At 41.5% G+C, this 19,360-nt stretch overlaps 1 protein-coding gene across 1 annotated transcript in view; it reads right to left on the bottom strand.

Moving 5' to 3' along the window:
• LOC103144381 (zinc finger protein 536-like) overlaps positions 1-15,254 on the bottom strand; it is a gene marked incomplete at its 5' end in the record, with an annotated part of 21,253 nt that extends 5,999 nt beyond the window's left edge. Inside the window, 2 exons of the mRNA XM_007561334.2 lie at positions 5,807-6,730; positions 13,595-15,254. Of these exons, the coding sequence (XP_007561396.2) occupies positions 5,807-6,730; positions 13,595-15,254 (2,584 nt within the window). The remainder of the gene's footprint in view (positions 1-5,806; positions 6,731-13,594) is intronic.
• Positions 15,255-19,360: the final 4,106 nt, after the last annotated feature.

Raw genomic sequence — 19,360 nt, 5'->3', positions numbered from 1 at the left:
GTTTCCAGAAAATGTCACATTACATCTTTCAATTGATTGTGGTTCTGATTCCCACTTCGACCAGTTGACTGTAATGAAATATGCCCCCTGACCGAACCACAATCAATATCAATATCATCAGCTAGTAGATATTATTCTTTGACTCACAATCATTTCCTTAAAGTTGATAACAGAAAAGAAACTTCAAATCTTTGTTTGTCTCAGTGGGTTATGCATGTTAATAGGTCTGAGGTCTGAGGAAAATGTCTTTCTTCTTGTACTACCTGAAAAAGTCAAAGGAAAAAAAAAGACTGAAAAAATATAGAAGGGTAAACGCGGAAAGATTATAACAATGTCGGGCAAAAATAAAATGACAGTAGTTATAATTTGATACAGCTATTGTTATTTTTCAGAAGAATCATTGCTATTCTTATAGTAAAGTAACGGTTCCTTAGAAAACGATGCTTGCACCATCCAGTACGTGTCAGCAGCCACATTTTAAAAATTTCTTCAAGGGTTTTGCACAGTGTTAGCTATTCAACTGAATTTAGAAAATTCTCCGTCCAATCTTTAGTCAGAGGTTCACTCATTCACCTCCACTACCCTCCCTAAGGCCTACTCCTTTTAAAAACATTGTATTTCTTTGCAGTAAAAATGTATAATTAAAACCTATCAGTGAACACATTGTATTTTCACTCTGGGATTTCCATCAACCGTGCTTAGCAATATATCAACACTTGCTTTACGCAGATATGCACACGAGGTTTTACACATGTATTTGTTTGGAGCTGCATGAACCTATGTGTCTGTGTGCTGCGTGAGGCGAGTGTGTTGCGTGTCACAGGCTGAGATAATGACCATGATGACAGTGGCGTGGCCGACGGGGGCCCGAGGAGCTGAATGGTGACGGATGACACAGGCCTGAGCTCTGATGGCACACAGACAGTGAGTGATGACTGCACATCCTTCCCATTGCTCCACCCTTCATTATCTCTATGGGGCGAAGCGCGGCACAAAGGCAGGCTACGCTGCCCTCTCGCTGCCCTCAAACGACATCTGCTCGCAGAGACAGCCGCACTACCGCTCCTCTTTCACCTCGCTGTCGCTCCATCTATCTCCATCTATGGTGATCTTTCTCGCTCCTTTTCTCTTTCCTTTTCTCTCGCTCTCTGTCACCCTCTCCACGGAGGGTACACAGAGGTCAGACAAAGAGATAATGACTCACCCCTTTCAACCTTTCAAATCAGAGCCTTTTCTTTCTCTCTGCCCTCCATGTTCTTTTATTCTTAATCCTTTCTTTATTGATCTTCTCATATTCCTTGTTCTCATGCATCTGAGAAGTCTGATCTGATGTCAAATGACGACGCAGATGATTTGGCTGATTAGTTAAAGGGAGAGTTTCATAGTGAAGTTCTGTCGAAAGTGTAAAAGCAGTTAATGTCTTACATGCAGACGATTTCTCTTTTGGTGTTTATATTTCATATAAAACATGGAGCTAGAAGCTGAAACTAACAGCTGGTCCAAGAGGGCCTAAAACCAAAGCAGGTTTTTATCCTCATAAAAAAAAAAAAAGAAAAAATCAAAACTGGGTTTTACTGGTGAAGTTCCTTCCTAAGTCTCTAAGATGCTCTCTGATTACATCCCAGGCAGACCTTTTAGGTCTGAAGTAAAAATCTTTTGTACCCAACTCAGAATTTGTTCTTGTTCCTTTGAGTCGCTCTCATCCCTTTCTCTACCATTACAGATAACAACAAGGTTTTAAAGAGTTAAACACCATTAAAAAAAATCCAAACTATTGTTAAGTGTTTAAATCTCTTTAAAAGAGATACCAGATGAATCTGTTGAGTGATCTGAATTACTACCAGTTAGTTATACACATTTCTCTTATTTGCAGGAAATAAAGGGGATAATTTGGAGATCTGTGTCACAAAACAAAAGGAACGTCACCCACTCTTGTTACAAAGACAATGTATTTTTTCAAAAAGTACAAATGATATGATGAGAGGCTAAAGCAGCATTTGCAGATTTTCTATATGAGCAGATAGCCAGGCTGATTATCTAGATAATACTATTTCTGCATAACACATTTATTCAAATGTTTTCTGAGTCCTGCAGCAAAGGCCATGGACAGAGAGCTTCCACAGCACCAGCAGGATCTCATTATCAACAGGTATCAGTCAGGGGAAGGCTATAAAAGAATTTACACAGCACTAGATAAAACAATGAAACACAGTGAAAACAGTCACTATTACATGGAGGAAGCATGGTCCAAAAATAACATTAGCAATATTATTACAGTAACTGTTCACACAGGAAATTGGTAAAGAGAAAAGGGTGCTAGACATGCACCCTTTCCCAATAGCCACTGCATATGGGGTGCCTGCTCAACTACTACTACTCTACTACTACCACCCTCTCTCTTAAAAGTGTAAGAAAAAAAATGAGAGGAAAACTGGTCAGAAAAGCTGCCAGAGGCCTAAAGCAACATTGAAAAAGCTGCTGGAATTTCTGGCAAGTTCTGGATGCAATGAAGATGTGACAACAATTCGCCATACTCATTATACGTCTATATAATAAATATTCAGAGTCTGCATCACTCATTCAGAGTCTTACTTTTTTTTTTTTTTACTGGCACTGCAGTAAATTTACTCCTGTATTCTTATATATAAAAAGTGATGTGGGAAAATATATTTTGGCCTGATGAGTCTAAAGAAAACCCTTTCACCAAAAGTCTGATCAAAAGAATGTCATACCAGTGAGACATGTTGGTAGCATCATGAGCTTGAAGGCTAAAGTTTTACACCCTTTTTAGAAAGCTTGAGGAAAACACAAAGCACATATCCAAAACCAAAAAGTTTTGAATCTTTTCTGCAAAGGGGAGGCAAAAATGCAGCAAAGTGAAGATGTGTCATGGTCATAGACTAATATCCACAAAGGCCAAGATCTGTATTAAGACCAACAGATATTAGTTTAAGAGTCTCCACACTTTTGCACTTTGTTTTCTTCGGCTGCGTCAAATTTTTTTTTAATAGAAAAAAATGTGAAAAAAAAATATTTTATCTAGCTTTCATTTTTTTCTACATATTAAAAATCTGACTTTCTAAAAGACTTACAATAGCCAATGTGGGCAGAAGAGAGTTATTTTTAAAGATGTGCTTCGGGCTAAATATGGTAAATGTTGCCATCTAGTGGCTTTGGCCGAGTAGTGCAACACTGACGGACCATTTAACACACAAGGGGAGGGTTCGAAGAGAATAATGAGCATGCAGACAGGTTCAACCAGAGGTCACCATCTGGCCAATTACCACTGCTGGCACATTGGAGTCGACCCGAACTGTCATCACAAGCACATCACTCCATGTCCAAACTGCCCGGCAATATGTCACCATGCCACTCGACGTGCCATCCAGTATGGTGAGGATGGGGCCAACAGGAGACAGCCCCGTGACAAAGCCACCTGGTCATCACGGAAGACAGGACAGACTGCAGGGCCACCTGCTCAGTTCGGTTTTTGGAGGACATTCAGTGGAGTCCCAATGTCAGCTACCCATCTCACTGTCCACTGTGACTGACAGGTGTTTATTGTGTCTTTGACATTCACTTCCTCAGGGGACGAGGCAAAAACGATCAATCTGCAGCAAACAGAAGGCAGGGAACGCCTAAAATAGCTCGCATTGATCAGATTACTGAGAAATATAGGCAACAGTTGCAGCGGAATATGCTGAATGGGAAAAAAATGTGGCTTAATGACTAGCAGACACCTTAAAGTGAACTGAAACACGTTTCGGATGGCGCAAACCAAGAATTTCTCAGCCTTTTGGAATCCTGTGTAATATTTTAATCCAATTAGCATCATAAACAATAAAACAGAGAAAGAAACACAAACAGTGCAGCAGCAGCAGCAGCTATAAGACGGGAGGTGGAGGGGAGGGGCATCTCTCTGCATATTATAATAACCATCTGTACAATCAAATAGAAAACTACATCTTGCTGTTAGAATCATAAAGAAAGGGAACAGATGTTAATCCCTAATGGAGTTGACAGGCACTTTCCTGTCTTTCACATGAACATATTGAGTTTCTGAATAAGAGGGGGATCAGAGGGAAGGTGTATCATGTTGCACTCATAATACATGCATATCAAAGACCCCAGCTGTTGGATTCCCTCTCCTGAGAGACAGCATTATTAAATCTGCACTCAGCAAGCATATCACACCAGCACAAGAGCTTAAGCCTCTCCATCAGTGGGCTCCATCGGCTTGGCGATTTGTAACCTATCACACAAGGAGATTATATCATCCTTTAAAGTGTACAGCTAATCAGTGCCACACACCTGTGTCTTATTTAGCCTTTATTTGAGATGGGAGTTAAGATCTGGGAAGAGAAGAATGGGGGGGGAAAAAAAGCTCAAGTGCTATAAGTATAAAGGAAGTGTGTTGTTCATAATTGGCATGATTCACACACACTCACACTCGCTCTTCACACTCCCGCTGTCGGGGGATGAAGGCTGAGATCCTGCCAAAAACTCTTTTTGGAGTCGTGCAGCACACAATACATGTGGCTGGCAATGTCACGTGCAGATGCAGGCCCTGAAGTTTGAGCCCCGGTTAACTGGAGCAGTCTGCTGAGAAGCATCTATCAGTAGATAACAAGATGATGACCAGCTAGGCTTTTGTCCACTAGATGGCATTACATACCTTTGAATCTTTGGAGAGCGCTATCTGAAATTGGCACCAGTGACAGATGCTTTTGTTGTGCAGTGCATTGCAAAAGCATTTGCTCAAATTTGAACTTTCTTTGCATTTTGCTATGCTAAATCCACAAACTGCAGTGCACTATGTTGGGTTTTTATGTGATAGATCACTGCAAAGTACTGCATGGGGAAAGAGGATTTATATATATATATATATATATATAGATAAAATGTATAAACCTTTTAATATGGCACCCTTAAAATACATCCAGAGTAATGAACCTGCTTCAGAAGTCACCTAGCAAACGAAATCCACACATGTGTAATCTAAACTCAGATGAACCAAATAATACACCAGATAGGCCAGAGATAAAGTTGTAGAGCAGTTTAAGGTCAATTTGGGTCAAGAAATAAATGCTCTCAACTTTGGACAGCTCACAGTGCAATGTTCTAATTCATCATCCAAAAATGGAGAGAGTACGGCACAACTGAAAACATAACAAACCATGGTGGTCCACCCAAACTAACTAAGCTTAAAAGGCCCTCGGTAACTCATTGTAATAATGAAAGACCTTCAAACATCCACAGCTGATGTAGAAGAACTTGTTGACAGGACAAGTAATAGTTGTGCACTCTGCCAATCTGTTCTTTATAGAAGAATGATGAGGGAGGGGAAAACCATTAAGTCTCATTTAAAGTTTGTAGTTTGTAGGAGACACAGCAAACATGTGGAGGAATGTGTTCTTGTCCGATAAGACCCAGTTTGATCTTTCTAGCCTACGCGCAAAATGTTATATGTGGGGGAACTATCAATGCACATCAGCTTTAAGATGTCGAGATGCATTTCCTTAACAGGGAAAGAGAAGCTGGTCAGAGATGATGGGGAAATGGGGACGATTCTAAATGCAGTCAATGGAAGAAAACCATTGACTGCATACTGAGTGATACTACGGCGTAGATTCAACAGCCCTAAACACGCAGCCAGAGCTACTAAGGAATGGTTGAGATCAAAGTATGTTCGTGAGTTAGAATAAAACTCCCAATACAACACATTGAACTTTGTGGCTGTTATGTGAAAAGGTTCAAGAGGTATGAGTACCTCTCGCTCCTGTACGATTGATAAGTTTATCCTCACCTCCACCTTCTTTCTCCACATTCTCTCCGCCGTTTACACTGGCTTTGTGTGCACTCACAGGTGGGCTGCTCAGGTTCCCCTGGGACCTGAGGAAGGAGAGCAGTGCACCCTGGTGCAGGAGCGAGTCTGCCCGTCCTGGAGTCAAGCTCTCAAAAGACGAGATGGGAGTATCAGCCACGGCTCTTCCCCACTGACCCAGCTTGGTTTGATTCTTTCCGCCTTGGCCCTCAAAATCAGCAGCGGCCTGTCCCAGCTCCTTCGACTCGGGGGCATCGTTTTTCAGCATCTTCCACTTTGCAGAATCTTCATTTTTATCTTCCCTCTCAAATGTCTCAAACGCAACCTCAACATCGTGACCTATGGAGCCTGCAGATTGCGAGCTCATGTCTTCTTTTGTTCCCTGCACCAAAAGGTCACACTGATATGCTGGTTTCATACTGAGTTCAGCTGCTGCATTTGGGTAACTTTGTAGCCGGCGGCTAATTGTGGACGAGAGCCCATTACTAAAAAGGCCAGAGAGCTGCACCAGGGCAGCAGAAGACAAGGCTGGTTGAGATGGGACAGACTCTGGCCTGACGGACAAATCCAATGGCTCGTACTGGGACTTCCTGGTTTTACCTGACACAGAGGCTTCCACATCTTTATCATTGGGGTTGGACTGCTTTGTGGCAAGTATGGCTTCCTCGGCATGGCACTCCAGACCAAGGTACTGCCCTGCAGCTGGACTCCAGTCTTCTCTGGATCTCGGTCCGTGCTTGGTGTTGGGACTGGAGCTGCTGCTGCTGCTACTGGGCTGCAAGGGAGAAGAAAGATCTCTGCTGTTCTGCCAGTGGGGGAAGTGGTAGCGGTCAAGATGGAAGCTGAGAGAGGCTGTCTGTGCGCTTGTGTAGTCACTGGAGATTGGACACCTGTAGACATTCTCACCTAACAAAAAGAATAACAAGAAATGCATGTTATAATCCAAATCAGATTAAGAATCTATGGTTATAAGAGGCATTCTGAACATTTTTGCTCTACATGCACCAAGACCAGTTGTCTAAACATGAAAAATGTTGCAATCTCACACCAGGCTGAGTTGAATGATTTAAGTGCTGCCCTGCAGTAAATCAAGCTTGTAATCAGCTTTCAGCTCCAGTGATCCATCATCTTACAGTATGGACGCCACCACCATGTGCAATAAATACACCCAAAGATGTTAACGCTAAACAAGATTCTTCCAGAAATAATAAACAGTGAAATTGTTAAGCAACTAGAACAAGGCAGATGTTGCAGACACAAGCCGCGCTCCATCAAAGCTCGTAAAGTGGGTTTCCGAGTCAAAAATAACGTCGACATGTGAGCGGCCCTGATTAACCACGCCATCTACTGTAACTGAGTTTATTTTTGCTTCATACTTGAAAAATGGCATGTTGGAAACATAATTCAAAAAGTACAAAGTGTGTTATTGTGGAAAATGACAAAGGGTAATTTTTCTCCTTTTTAGCTCGTGAATAATAGCCATCTGGATACAAGATTTGATCTTGCACGGCATAACTTTTAATTAAATGTAATCCAACCGTCTTCCTCCCTCTGTTTACCTACACTTTCATCCTTACAGCCGTCAGAGAAATACCCTGCAGGGTTAAACACACACCATGTGACCATTTTGAGTTAGTGATTGTCTCAGACCTCTGCCTCGCACTGTCTTTAAACAGCCCAGCTGTTTCGCTGCCATTCCAATTACAGTAAAAGTCATCCGGCGCCATTAAGCCACAAATATTGGCAGTTTATTGCCCAACACTCTCCTGGCATTTGAAGGTCAGGTCATACATTATACTGTGTCTTTTAGGGATGCGTCTGGGATGGGGAGATAAACCCACCACCATTAATTTAATTCTATGCATATTGATGCCTTATTGTTCTTCTTTAATGGACTAATACCTAAGTTACTGCAGTGATTCATCCCCGCCTCAGAAATATCCATTTCATACACCTTAGGATCTGACCCTAAGGTAATTCTCTGAGGTAAATCCAAATCCAATGATCTGTAGTAGCAGCTCTATTTTGTTTCCCACTTTAGTGGGCAAAACCATGATTTTGAACTGAATGGAAGAGCAAGGAGCGCTGTTTTCTCGACTATTACAATTTACAAAACCGTAAAATAACACCCACGTATTAATTATATTGAGCTCTACTTAATGAGATTGAAAAGTCACAGCTGAAATTGAAAAATCATGCCCTTGAAGTGAAGTCAGTTCTCCCCTTTTTACCCCGTATATGATCGAGTGTGCGCGGCGTGCAGTAAAATACACGTGATTTAATGTCTGCGTACATTAAAAGTGCGTGGGCGTGTGAGAGCGGGAAAGAGACCCTAAACAGTGCCACACCCTTTTTCTCCAGTAACAAACAAACACACACACACACACACACACACACACACACACACACGCACACACGGAGAGAAAGACAGAAATCCAAACATCTTAATGGAACTCTTTTAGACACACTATATATCTCAATTATTCTGTGGCTTAAATTACGATGACATTACGGGCACGCTGCAGATGCAGAAAACACACATATCTGACCTCATCTTCTAGTGAGGACCTTCCTAAACCCATTTGCCAGCCTTCACGAGAGCCGTAAAAACCAACACAAAGCATGAAGACTCCCTCTGCCTCGTTTTTTTCCCCCCCTCCTCTCTCTTCCTTTGGATGGGTGCCATCTTTGTGATTGCCTGGTTCATGCTAACTTAATCAGTTTAAGATTTACTTACAGTGCTGAGGCTCACATTATGTGAGGGGAGTAATTTTAGAGCTTAGATTTATCAACCAAAACTCCAATTACTGCATCATTACAAACCCAAGCCTCTCTCACCTAACACAGAGCATCTAATGAAGTGATGCGTATGAGTTATCCGTTTCTTGCTGGATGTGTTCACAGCAGAAGAGGGTTGGGGGGGGGGGCGAAAAAGGTAAATAAAAAATAAATATATAAATGCCTCAAGTCAGCCATGTCTGTTGGAAAAAAAAAAAGTATGCAGCTGGGCTTGGACAAGTGATTCATTTCATATGGAAATGGGCTTTAAGATTTACAGCCATATATCCCCGTCAATGCAATCTCATTCTCACATATTATTTGCTTACATGGGCATTTGGCAGTTATATTGTAGATATCAAATTCTGTATACAGCAGGGCTTTGGCTCTCCCTCTCCCTACAGCGATGTGAACAATATTTATTCCCTTATACATTTCTTGTATTTTTTTTTTTGTTTTTTTTTGTTTTTTTATGCCACACTAAAATGTTTCGGTTCATCAAATATATTTTAATTTCAGACAAAGATAACATACCTTTCTTATAATGATTTATTCAATACGAGGGGGAAGCTATTCAAAGAAACCTGGCCATATGTGAAAAAGTAATTACCCCCTAAACCTAATAACTGGTTGCGCCACCCTTGGCAGTAAAGACTACCATCAAGCATTTGTGATAACTGGCAATGAGTCTTCTCCATAGCAGTGGAGGAATTTAGCGCCACTCTTGCTTGCAGCTTCTGTTACGTTGGAAGGTTTCAAGCATCAACAGGCTGTTTAAAGGCATGCCACAGAATCCTAATGCAATTTAAGTCCAGTGCGTTCAGAGGCGGACCTGCTAGAGTAGTTTGTGTTATTGTTAAACTGTGCTTGAGCCTGAGGTCCTGAACCAACTGCTTGAATTTTTTATTTTTTTTTTAATGATTTGTCGGTTTTTATCTGAGTTGCATTGGGGTTGCAAGCTTCCCAAAAAGTTTGCTTTTTTTTGTCTCATCAATCCAAATAAATAATTTCAAGAAGTCTTACCGATCATCCAGATAGTTTTTTTCCCCTTTTGTTGCCATTTTTACTGTTTTTTTTTTTTTTTTCATTTGTTGAACCTTGAATACTGACCTTAAGTGAGCAAAGTGAGGCCCACAGTTCTCACTTTGTTCTCGGTTATTTTTGTTTGTTTTTGGAGTAAATTTGGAAGCTATGAAGTACTTCAATGTTTTCTCTCTATTCAGAAGGAAGGTCTAAATCAGAAATTGCTTTGTAGTCCTTTCTAGACTACGTCAATTATTTTGTTTCTTATGTTTTGGTTAATCCGTCCATCCATTATTTAAGAAAAAGGGGTGATTACTTTTTCACATGAGGCTAGGATGGCTTGGGCAGTTTTTTTTTTCCATTAATAAATAAAATTCAAAAACTGCCTTTTGCATTTATTGAGGTCATCTTTGGTTGATATAAAAAAATGTATTTGATGATCTAACGTATCTAACTGTGACAAACAAAAAACAGAAAAAAAAAACCAGAAACAGAAACAAATGTACAAAGGAGCAAATACTTTTCCACGCCACTGCAAATCATAAACAAGCACCTGAAATGCAAAACACAGATACATGTTTGCTGGTTTGGTTTAAGATGAAACAGAGTGAGAGTCGCACACAAGACTAGTGAGGGGAGAAAAAAACAGGGGCACCAGATGTTCTTTGATGTTTATAATAGCATATATTATTAATATTAATTAGACCACATAGTCAATGACGCATTTGGGACGTTTCCAAGTCAATTAAGCCAAATGGCATTCAGGAGACGGCGGAACAATATTTCAAGGCAGGTGTTCAGAACTCCCTGGGTAAATCTTTTTATCTGCATGCTAGGAAAACAAGCATTTTGAGCTTAATTTGAGCCTCATATCTGCAATAATAATTAAAAAGAGGATTAAAAGACAGAAGTGAGGGGAAGATCGAAAAGCCAACAGGTAATCTCTTCAGGCAAACCAGTCAGACGGGCTCATCTCTGCCCATGATGCAGTTCTCTTACCCCAGATTGCAAGTTAAAAGATGCTTTTACTGTTAGCAAACACACAGGATACAGGGAAGTAACTGGAGCAACCAAATGAAATGCGATATTATGTGCAGCAGCCCACATTATCTGTGTTTCTGGCCAAACCACTGCTCATGTTACCATTTGCAGTTTTACAGATGCTTATCACTTTAGGCTCTCGTGGCTTACAGTAAGAGCGGCATGAAGGCAGGGAATAAGGAACAAAACACATGTAGGGACAGCGCCATTACATGGTGTCTGCTCACTGACCTTGAGGTTAAGAGCTTTGAATGGGACTAATTAATAACTGTCAGCAGATTTCATATTTTTTAGCCATGTTTTATTCAGATCGTGGATGTAACTGGCCTAATGTAGGTCAGGAGGCTGCAGAATGTAGCTTTTATGAGTTTATCCTTTAAGAAAAAAAAAAGAAAAAAAAACGAAGTTGTAACTCCTAATCTCAAATTATAATTAAAGCTAAAGTGCATTTTAAACTGTGTCCTGATTAGATATTCAGACAAGTCATTTGTAACCATCCCTCCTTTTGAAATCAATGAAAGTAGAATTTCTAATTTAAGACGCTGGGTATTTGCAGCTAAACGTCTAAATCTAGAGCTGCATCTGAATGTTTCCAGCAAAGGCAGACTCGCTCACTCTGACAGCCACCACTGTACTATATTTGCTATCCATATTGAGAACATCAATAACTTCATGACCACCATAGGCTGACTATGAATAATGCAGCCAGTAATTCTGGACTAATCAATGTTCCTCAAGCTGAACATCTGGCAGTGGTAATTCTTCCTCAGCATCTCCGTACTCCTGAATTAGAAAACACTCTCTCCTTCTCCCTTCCTCTACGTCCAGCCATCAAGTCAGCAGGCTTGATCAGTTACAAGCAAACCTCTCTAACCCCCCCCCCCCCCCCCCCCCCCCCCCACTCGTGCTGAAAAAAAAACTTATCCTTGTTATTAAACCCTCATCAAGTGGTGCGTGTTCTCCATATGTGTAGGATTTACCTATCTGTCCCACAGCAGACCTGTGCGTTGAGCCAGGGCCAGCACTGTGTGATTGTGTTAATTAATCTGTCATTGTGAGCGCAGGGAGCAGCTGCAGAGGTCTCTGGGATATATTGTCAGAGCTAAACAATGCGGTGCTAAGCCCCCAGAGTGAGTCTACCATTACACAGGACTAAGAAGAGGGAAAAAAGGAGGGGAGAAGGGGGCGAGAGAGAGAGGGAGAGAGAGAGAAAGCCTGCCGGATCCATCATTGACTAAAGCAATGACGCCTGACCTTTACAATGAATTAGTTTCCATGCTTAATATTGACTGAAATTAGAGTCTGATACTGAATGTGCCATCCCAGAACTCTGCACACTCAAATCCTCAGCTCGCCAACTATCATAAATGTTTCCGGGAGTGACACCGTATGGTCTCGGAGATATGGGAGAGGAGGGAAAAGTGCAAACAGCGGAGTTTGTATGTGTTTCTTAAAGAGCAACCGGAGAGGGATTTGGCCACAAAACTGCCAGCATTTACATGTAAATATGCAGCTACCAGTATGTGCGTACAATATGGAAACAAAACATCTAAGGGGATTAGACCTGATCCATTTATCTCTGCTATACGGACATCATTTAAGAGGATACTGGATCAAATCCCACCAGAGCCACCGCGCATCAGACTCAGATGTACGTAACAGTTCTACTCCAGCAGGGAGAATAAACAAAATAAAACACACACATTAGTAATGAAAGAAATAAAACAAAGTTTGGTCTCATTTCTTTTCTTAACAACACTGTTACAGCAGTAATTTAGCCTCTTGATAACATGTTAGCAGGATGCCATGACAAGAAAGGCATCTACCCATCGAGCCAAATCATCCAAATCACCAGGTGGAAAAGAACACTATCAATAAAAATACCAGGTGGTAGATCAAATCATAAAAATCACTGGGTGGTATATATCAAATCATTAAAAACACCAGATGGCATGCATTAACATCTTGTGCCCCCGTAGGCAAGGGGTGGGGATGTGACAGATATAAAATAGAGAGTACTAATTATCCCCACATTTCAACATGATGCCATTATCTTTAAAAGAAAGACAAAGCCCTGCCTGGTGGAAAATAATATCTGTGGTGTGTTGCTGACCCTGGGCGTCGTTCCTACCTACTCAAAGTGACAGAAAGACTACAGCGCATATTTGTAAAAGAAGAAAACTGGAATATTAAGAAAAACAAAATCGATAAATGGCAATCTAGGCAACTTAAGCAGAGGTTCACCAATATATGAGCTAGAAGCCCAGAGTTAGCTGCATATCGTCTTGATCGGTGAAAACTCAATTATTAACAAATTCAAAATCTAAATGTTAAAAATTAGATTTTGTTGGGGTTTTTTTCAAAATAACACTCTAAAATGTTAACATTACTTCCAGCCAGAAAAACATGTTAAATAATTGTTTTAGACCTAATTTTGCCTGGGTTGTGAAAAATTTTGAGCTTAACTGTAAATACCATCTAAACTTTCACCACCACTAAAACTGCTGCAACACATTTTAATTCTTTATGAAAAGAAAAAAAAATCCCCTGTTCATGTTCATCTCATTGATTATATCAGGTTCAGCTATATTCACGCAAGCGCAACAAACTGTACAAAAGCAACATGCATTAAAACATAGAACTAAAAAAGCCATAAAAGACTTGTGGTTAAAACATTTTTAATCAGAACTGTTCCCAGATATGTCTTTACATGCATTTTTGTATTTACCCACTAAATAGATTTTACAACGAAATCAGAACTGGCTAAAATCAATAGCAGAAGGTGAAAACTTTAAAAAAAGACAGCTATTGGAAATTGTTCATAAAATATTGATTGGTGCATCTCTCATTAACACAATTCCCTCAACGTCACCATTATGAGTAGTGCTCTTTGTCAGACTTATTAACATTTGCTGATTTGTTGTGTACCTGTAGGTGTAGAGGAGGATTCTGGTTGATTGTTGATGGGATTCCCTGCCTCTGTGATCATCTCCGCTGGCCCATGGTGACTCACGCTGCCTGGGCTCCCAGGTCTGCTGACAGCCTTGGTGTCTGCATCACTAAGACACAGTTTCCCATCATCTACAGGGACACCCCTCTCAGGTAAATAGGTGGTGCACTGATGCTGCTGCTGTTGATGATGCTCTTTTGGCCTGTACATCTGCTGATCAATAGGGAGTCCAGGTGGCATGATCTGCCAACCTGCGTAGCTACCACTGTTGTTGAGAGCGTCTCGGTTTGAGATGACTTTCTGCAGATACTCCATGCTAGTGGAGCTCAGTTGAGGGTGGAGATGATTTAAGGTCAACAAGGAACTCTCTGCGTCTGTCAGCGGACCTAGACCGGAAGAAATCATCCTCCCCAACACCTCTCTGACCTTCATGTCGGTGCCTGCAGCGGCCATCATGTGGTCGTAATCGGGTAAATCTGCTCGCTCAGGCGCCTGGAACCTGTTGTTCATTCTGGAGATGTATTGGGAGTAGATGTTGTTCGGATGGTCCTGAGTCAGGCTGTTCATGGCGACAGAGGAGTCGTGGTCAGAGAGGATGTTGCTCTTAGCGGCAAGCTTGTTGAGGTGGACTTTCATATGGTTCTTGAGAAACCAGGGCTCTTTGAAGCGACGACCACAAATTTGACAGCAGTGCTCAAAAGAGTCTTTGTGTTTTCTCATGTGACCCTTCAGGAACCAGGCCTGGCTGAAGGTCTGGCCACACACCTCGCAAGGGAATTCACCGGCGGGCTTCCCCTTATCACTGGCTCCCACTGACAGCTTCTGTCCTGGGCCCGAATCGGCCGTTATGTGCGTCATTTCAACGTGGCCAATGAGATCCTCCTCTTGTGCAGCGGCAAACTCGCACAGAGTGCATTTGTAGGGTTTGTGCAGGATCCTGATGTGACGCTCCAGCTCCTGCTGCTTCCTGAACTTTCCCTTACAGAAGGAGCAGCGGAAGCCGGCGCTTTGGGGCTGGATGGATTCATCCGGGGTCCCCTTAGGAGACGTGGCTCGGTGTGGTGGAAGATCTGCTGCCCCAGAGATGTCTGAGAACTGCGACTCTGTTGGAACGGTCTGCAGAAAAGCCGGTGTTTGCTGCTGGCTGATGTTACCAGCTCTCATCTGCCTGTCTCTGAGTATGGCCCTCTCCTCCAGCTCATGAAGCAGCCTGTTCTCCTCCCTGATCCTCCCACGGCCTTTGCCCAGAATGCCTTGCTTGTGCGTGCGAAGGTGTATCTTGAGGTTGCCCTTCTGCGCGGCCCTGTGGTCGCAGTACGGGCACTTGAAGGGCTTCTCCCCGGTGTGAGTGCGCATGTGGAGAGAGAGGATGCTGTTGAAGCGGAAGCGCTTCCCACACAACGGGCAGGGATACTTCCTGTTCTTGCGGTTGTCATCCTGAGCAGAATTGACCTGTGTGACAATGCTCTGATTGGTGATTCTCAGGAACTGAGACAGCTCCACTCTCCCGTTCATGCTGCTGAGTATTCTTGCATCCACAATTTGATTGGCCAGAAGCGCCATCTGGTTCCTGACTGGGTGGGTTGGGTGGGGTAATGACGCCGTTCGCTCAGGAATTGGGTGGTGTTCCTGTGATGTCGGTCAGCGGTGCTGGTCTGGTACAGTTCGAGTGTCAGCAGTGAAATGATGTCAGTTTGCAATTAATCAGCAGAAACAGGCTCAGAGTTCACGCTGTGCAGATGAAGCATCAAGCTTGTTGTTGCTCAGGCCTGAAGAGAGAGCAAAAGCAAAATCAGCTGCAGCTCCACAACCACATGCATATCAAGCAAACACACTACGAAACAAGCACAGAATCACATAAGCAGCCGTGAGAAGTGTCACTGCAGTTACGTGCCGTCAATTTAAAGTGTAAATCTGTACTTCTGCAACTGCTGTATAATGCCAGTGACACACCACAAATAGGTCAGGAAATAGAGCAAAGTAGGCTCTGACACTGCTCATCCTGTGTTAAGTATACCTGTGGTTTTAGATTATTGTTGGAGAATGTAAAAATGCTGATTATGTCTAACCACAAAGGCTTCCTCAACAAATATCTCATCTTTACAAAAGGGTAAGGTAAAATTCTTGTCTAGATCACATTTTCGACACAATGCAAAAGCAGCACAAAGATCAAAGAGGGTCTGACTCTATTTGGCCTTCCTTTGAATTTCACACAAAAAAAGTGAAACACTTTTAAGAAAACATGAAAGTAAATCCTCACGGTTCTTTCAAGCTGATCTGTTGCTTATTTGTGGAAAGCCCTTTACCAGAATAAGTCCAGCACATTGCAAAGCTATTTATACCTTTTGATTTCCTTCACATTTTGTAATGGTAAATCCACTAACCAGCATACCTTGTGCTATGTATTGATTCTATGTACTAACTAGACTAACACAAAGTAGCACATTGATAAGAAGTTATATATTTTACAAATAAAAGACTGAAATATAATATAATCTATAATCAGCCTCTCTGAGTTAGTAGTTTTAAAAAGCAAATTAAGCTGCAATTGCAACTGCTTTGCACATCTACAGACTAAACTTGTTTTATATGGCTCTCTGCAAATTAGCTCAAGCTCAGTCTGGCTAGATGAAAAGTGTCTGTAGACACTTTCTAATAAATTAGAAATTTACATTGTAGCCCTAGTAGTATGTCTGAATCACCTCCCCAATCATAAGTGTTTAGCAGCTCATGATGCTGCTATTGCCATGTTTCACAGTGGTGAAAGTTATGTCTTCAGGCTAAAGTGCAATGCAAGTCTACATTCACAGACAGCAATTTGTATGTTGACTAAACAACTCAACTCAGAGAGCCTAACTTCATATGTTAGATGCAACAATTTATGTCTTGTGACTAACTGCAAAGAGTTCTCACTTTTTCATTAATGCCAGAGTTGTAGATGTGCATGAATAATGGTTGTTAGATTCTGCCACCAGAGCTGTGGATCTCTGCAGCTCCTCCAGAGCTACCCCAGGCCTCTTGGCTCTCCTCGGCTTGCCTGTCAGTTTGGGTGGTCAGTCACTCCTTATATTTTTTGCTTGATGGGTTGAACAGTGATCCGTTTAGAGTCTTTTACAGAACAAATAGATTTATATTTAGATTAAATCACACACAAGTGGATTCTACTGATTTCTGAAGGCCACTGCTGGAATTGGATTTTACTCAGGCAAATCAGACTAAAGGTGACTGAATACAAATGTATCCCCCACTTTTCAGATTTTATATAAAACAAACATAATGGGACAACATATTTAAGAAGTAGTAGTAGTTTTCTATTGCACTGTATCTTATGAGAATAGTAAAAGTAACAAACATTTCAACACTGCAAGGAAAAAGAGTCAAATAACAGAGACAAGTAAAATAAGGATTTTTCAAATGGAAAGCATGCACTTGCCAGTTCCCCCCTTCCCCCTCCTTTTTTTTTTTTAATTCATCTGTGGCAAGAAAACAAAGCTTCAAATTCACGTCGTGCTACAATGGTAGAGGTCACATAGAAGAGCCCTGCACAGCTCCAGAGCAGCAGCAAAGGGCACAGAACAAAGGCTGCACTGTCCACTCTGAATTAACACAGGCTTACATCATCCTGGACTGCAACCTCACTCAGTCACGAAAATGATGTACACAACACCACACAGATAAAAAGTTGGCAGGCCTGGAGATATGTTTTGTTCTAGTTGCTTCAAGCTGCAGATAAAAAAAAAAAAATCCCCCCCAAAAAATCGTTGCACCCATTAGGAACTGGCTTACTCTTAAGGAATTCTGCAGATTGTGTCAAAAAGTGAACAAAATTGATTTTATTTTTTATTTTTTATTATTTCTTAACCTTGTAGTCTCATGCCATATTAGAAAGCACAGCTTAGCCTCCTCCCACTTCCCACTCCCTTTCAAGGATTACGGTCATTACAATCATTGTTGCATTTGCCTCTAATAATATCATTATAGAAGTGTAGCCTTGAATGTGTAATATTGCACAGTGTATCTAATTTGGAATCTGCACAGAGTCGATAATAATTGATTAAACTCAGCTTTAAATGACTTTACAAAGGCCGTGTATTGTTTTTATTTATTTTTTTTTTTTTAAATCTTTTAACCGCTTGGTGCGTTTCTTTTATGAAGGGAAAAAAAACATGTTCTCAGTTGTGGCACAGAAAGAAAGAGGGAATAAAGCAAAAAAGAAACCTGAGGAAATTACTCCCTAAAGAAAAAAACAAAAAAACTTTTCCAAACTAGAGTTAATGCAACTAAAGGCCTCTTAAAAATCAGTTTGACCATGAGTCTAAGCCACCTGCTGCTGCATAGCAACCTCAGTGAGACGTGAAAATGTTACACATAAAACCACAGATAAAGAGCTGCCTGCAGCCACGGCTGCTCTGAGCAGCGTGTCTGCTCTGTGCTGAGATCAATGTAAGGATATGGGGCTGACCTAATCATATCTGACAGGGAGAAAGTAAGCAAACGACATTAGCATACACTGCATCTACTTCATATTTACAGAAGGGGTATTTCTGATTAACTGAGCAATAACAAGGAGGCCAAAAAATGAAGAAAATGCATCACTTCTGAGCGGGGGCCAGGTATTGCAGAAATTGGTGGAGATGCGAGCTGGACCATTAGGTGTTTTTCTCTGTCAGAGAGGATTAGGCTGTTTTGGTGCAGATTGAGAGGGTGCTTGATTGCTATGAAGCACAGTGTCACAGCAGCGTTTCATAGGTGTGGCCGCACATAGACGAAAAAGGAGCAGGTGTGATTTAGCACAGGCAATAAAAGGGGAAACAAAAATGTGGCAGACACACACACACGCACAGTCAAAGCAGCCAAGAGCGCTGCGCTTTCAGGGTGATTTCAGATAAAGCGATAAATCTGCTTCCATTACAGTCAGGCAAAGAAAATCACCACTAAGATAGAAATTCAGTGTTTTCACTCTTTAGTGTATAATACGTGGCATATTGTAAACATAATGTAATTACAATCACACAGGGATTCACACTACTCTCTGAAATTATCTGCACCTTTGATAAAGATGTGTAAAAACCCCAAAACAAATGCTACTGTTAGCTCAAGTTATAAGTAGTAATAAAATTAGTTACTAAAACTATGCAGACGAAACAAAACTCCATATTACAATGTCACCAGGTGACTATTAATCCTTTCAAGCACCGAGCAGATGCTTAGGACAAATAAACGCGTGGTTGTGCCATAACCTTAGAAACAAAAAGAAAGTTTTCCTTACACCAAAAGACGAACGATCAAGAGTCAGCACATAGCTCCAACTATTACAGCGAGAAACTAGTGAACATGCCCATAACCTGGGAATGGTGAAGGACACATAATAGACACATGTAAACAATTACAAAGTTGTCCTTCAATCACCTGAAGAACATTTTCTAGATTAAAGGGCTAATGTACCAACGAGATCTTGAGAAACTCGTTGATGGGTTTATCTTTGGTCAAATTAATGACTGCAAAAAGATTCAGACAGCTGCAGATGACCCAGAAATGCCGCTGCTCGCGTCCTCACAAAAACCAGGAAGAGAGAGAGCACATCGCTCCAGTTCTGAAGTCCTTATACTGGCTCCCTGTAACTCAGAGAATAAACTTTAAAATACTTTTGTTGGTTTATGAATCACTGAACGGCTTAACATCAAATCCATGATAGTCCTGATAGTCCTGTTGTTGTGCCAACCTTCCAGACCTCTCGGGTCTTC

The sequence above is a fragment of the Poecilia formosa genome, unplaced genomic scaffold, assembly GCF_000485575.1.
Source record: "Poecilia formosa unplaced genomic scaffold, Poecilia_formosa-5.1.2 Scaffold125, whole genome shotgun sequence".
Classification (NCBI taxonomy): Eukaryota; Metazoa; Chordata; class Actinopteri; order Cyprinodontiformes; family Poeciliidae; genus Poecilia; species Poecilia formosa.
The sequence above is the reverse complement of the archived record's forward strand: the minus strand, read 5'-3'. Positions and strand labels throughout refer to the sequence as shown.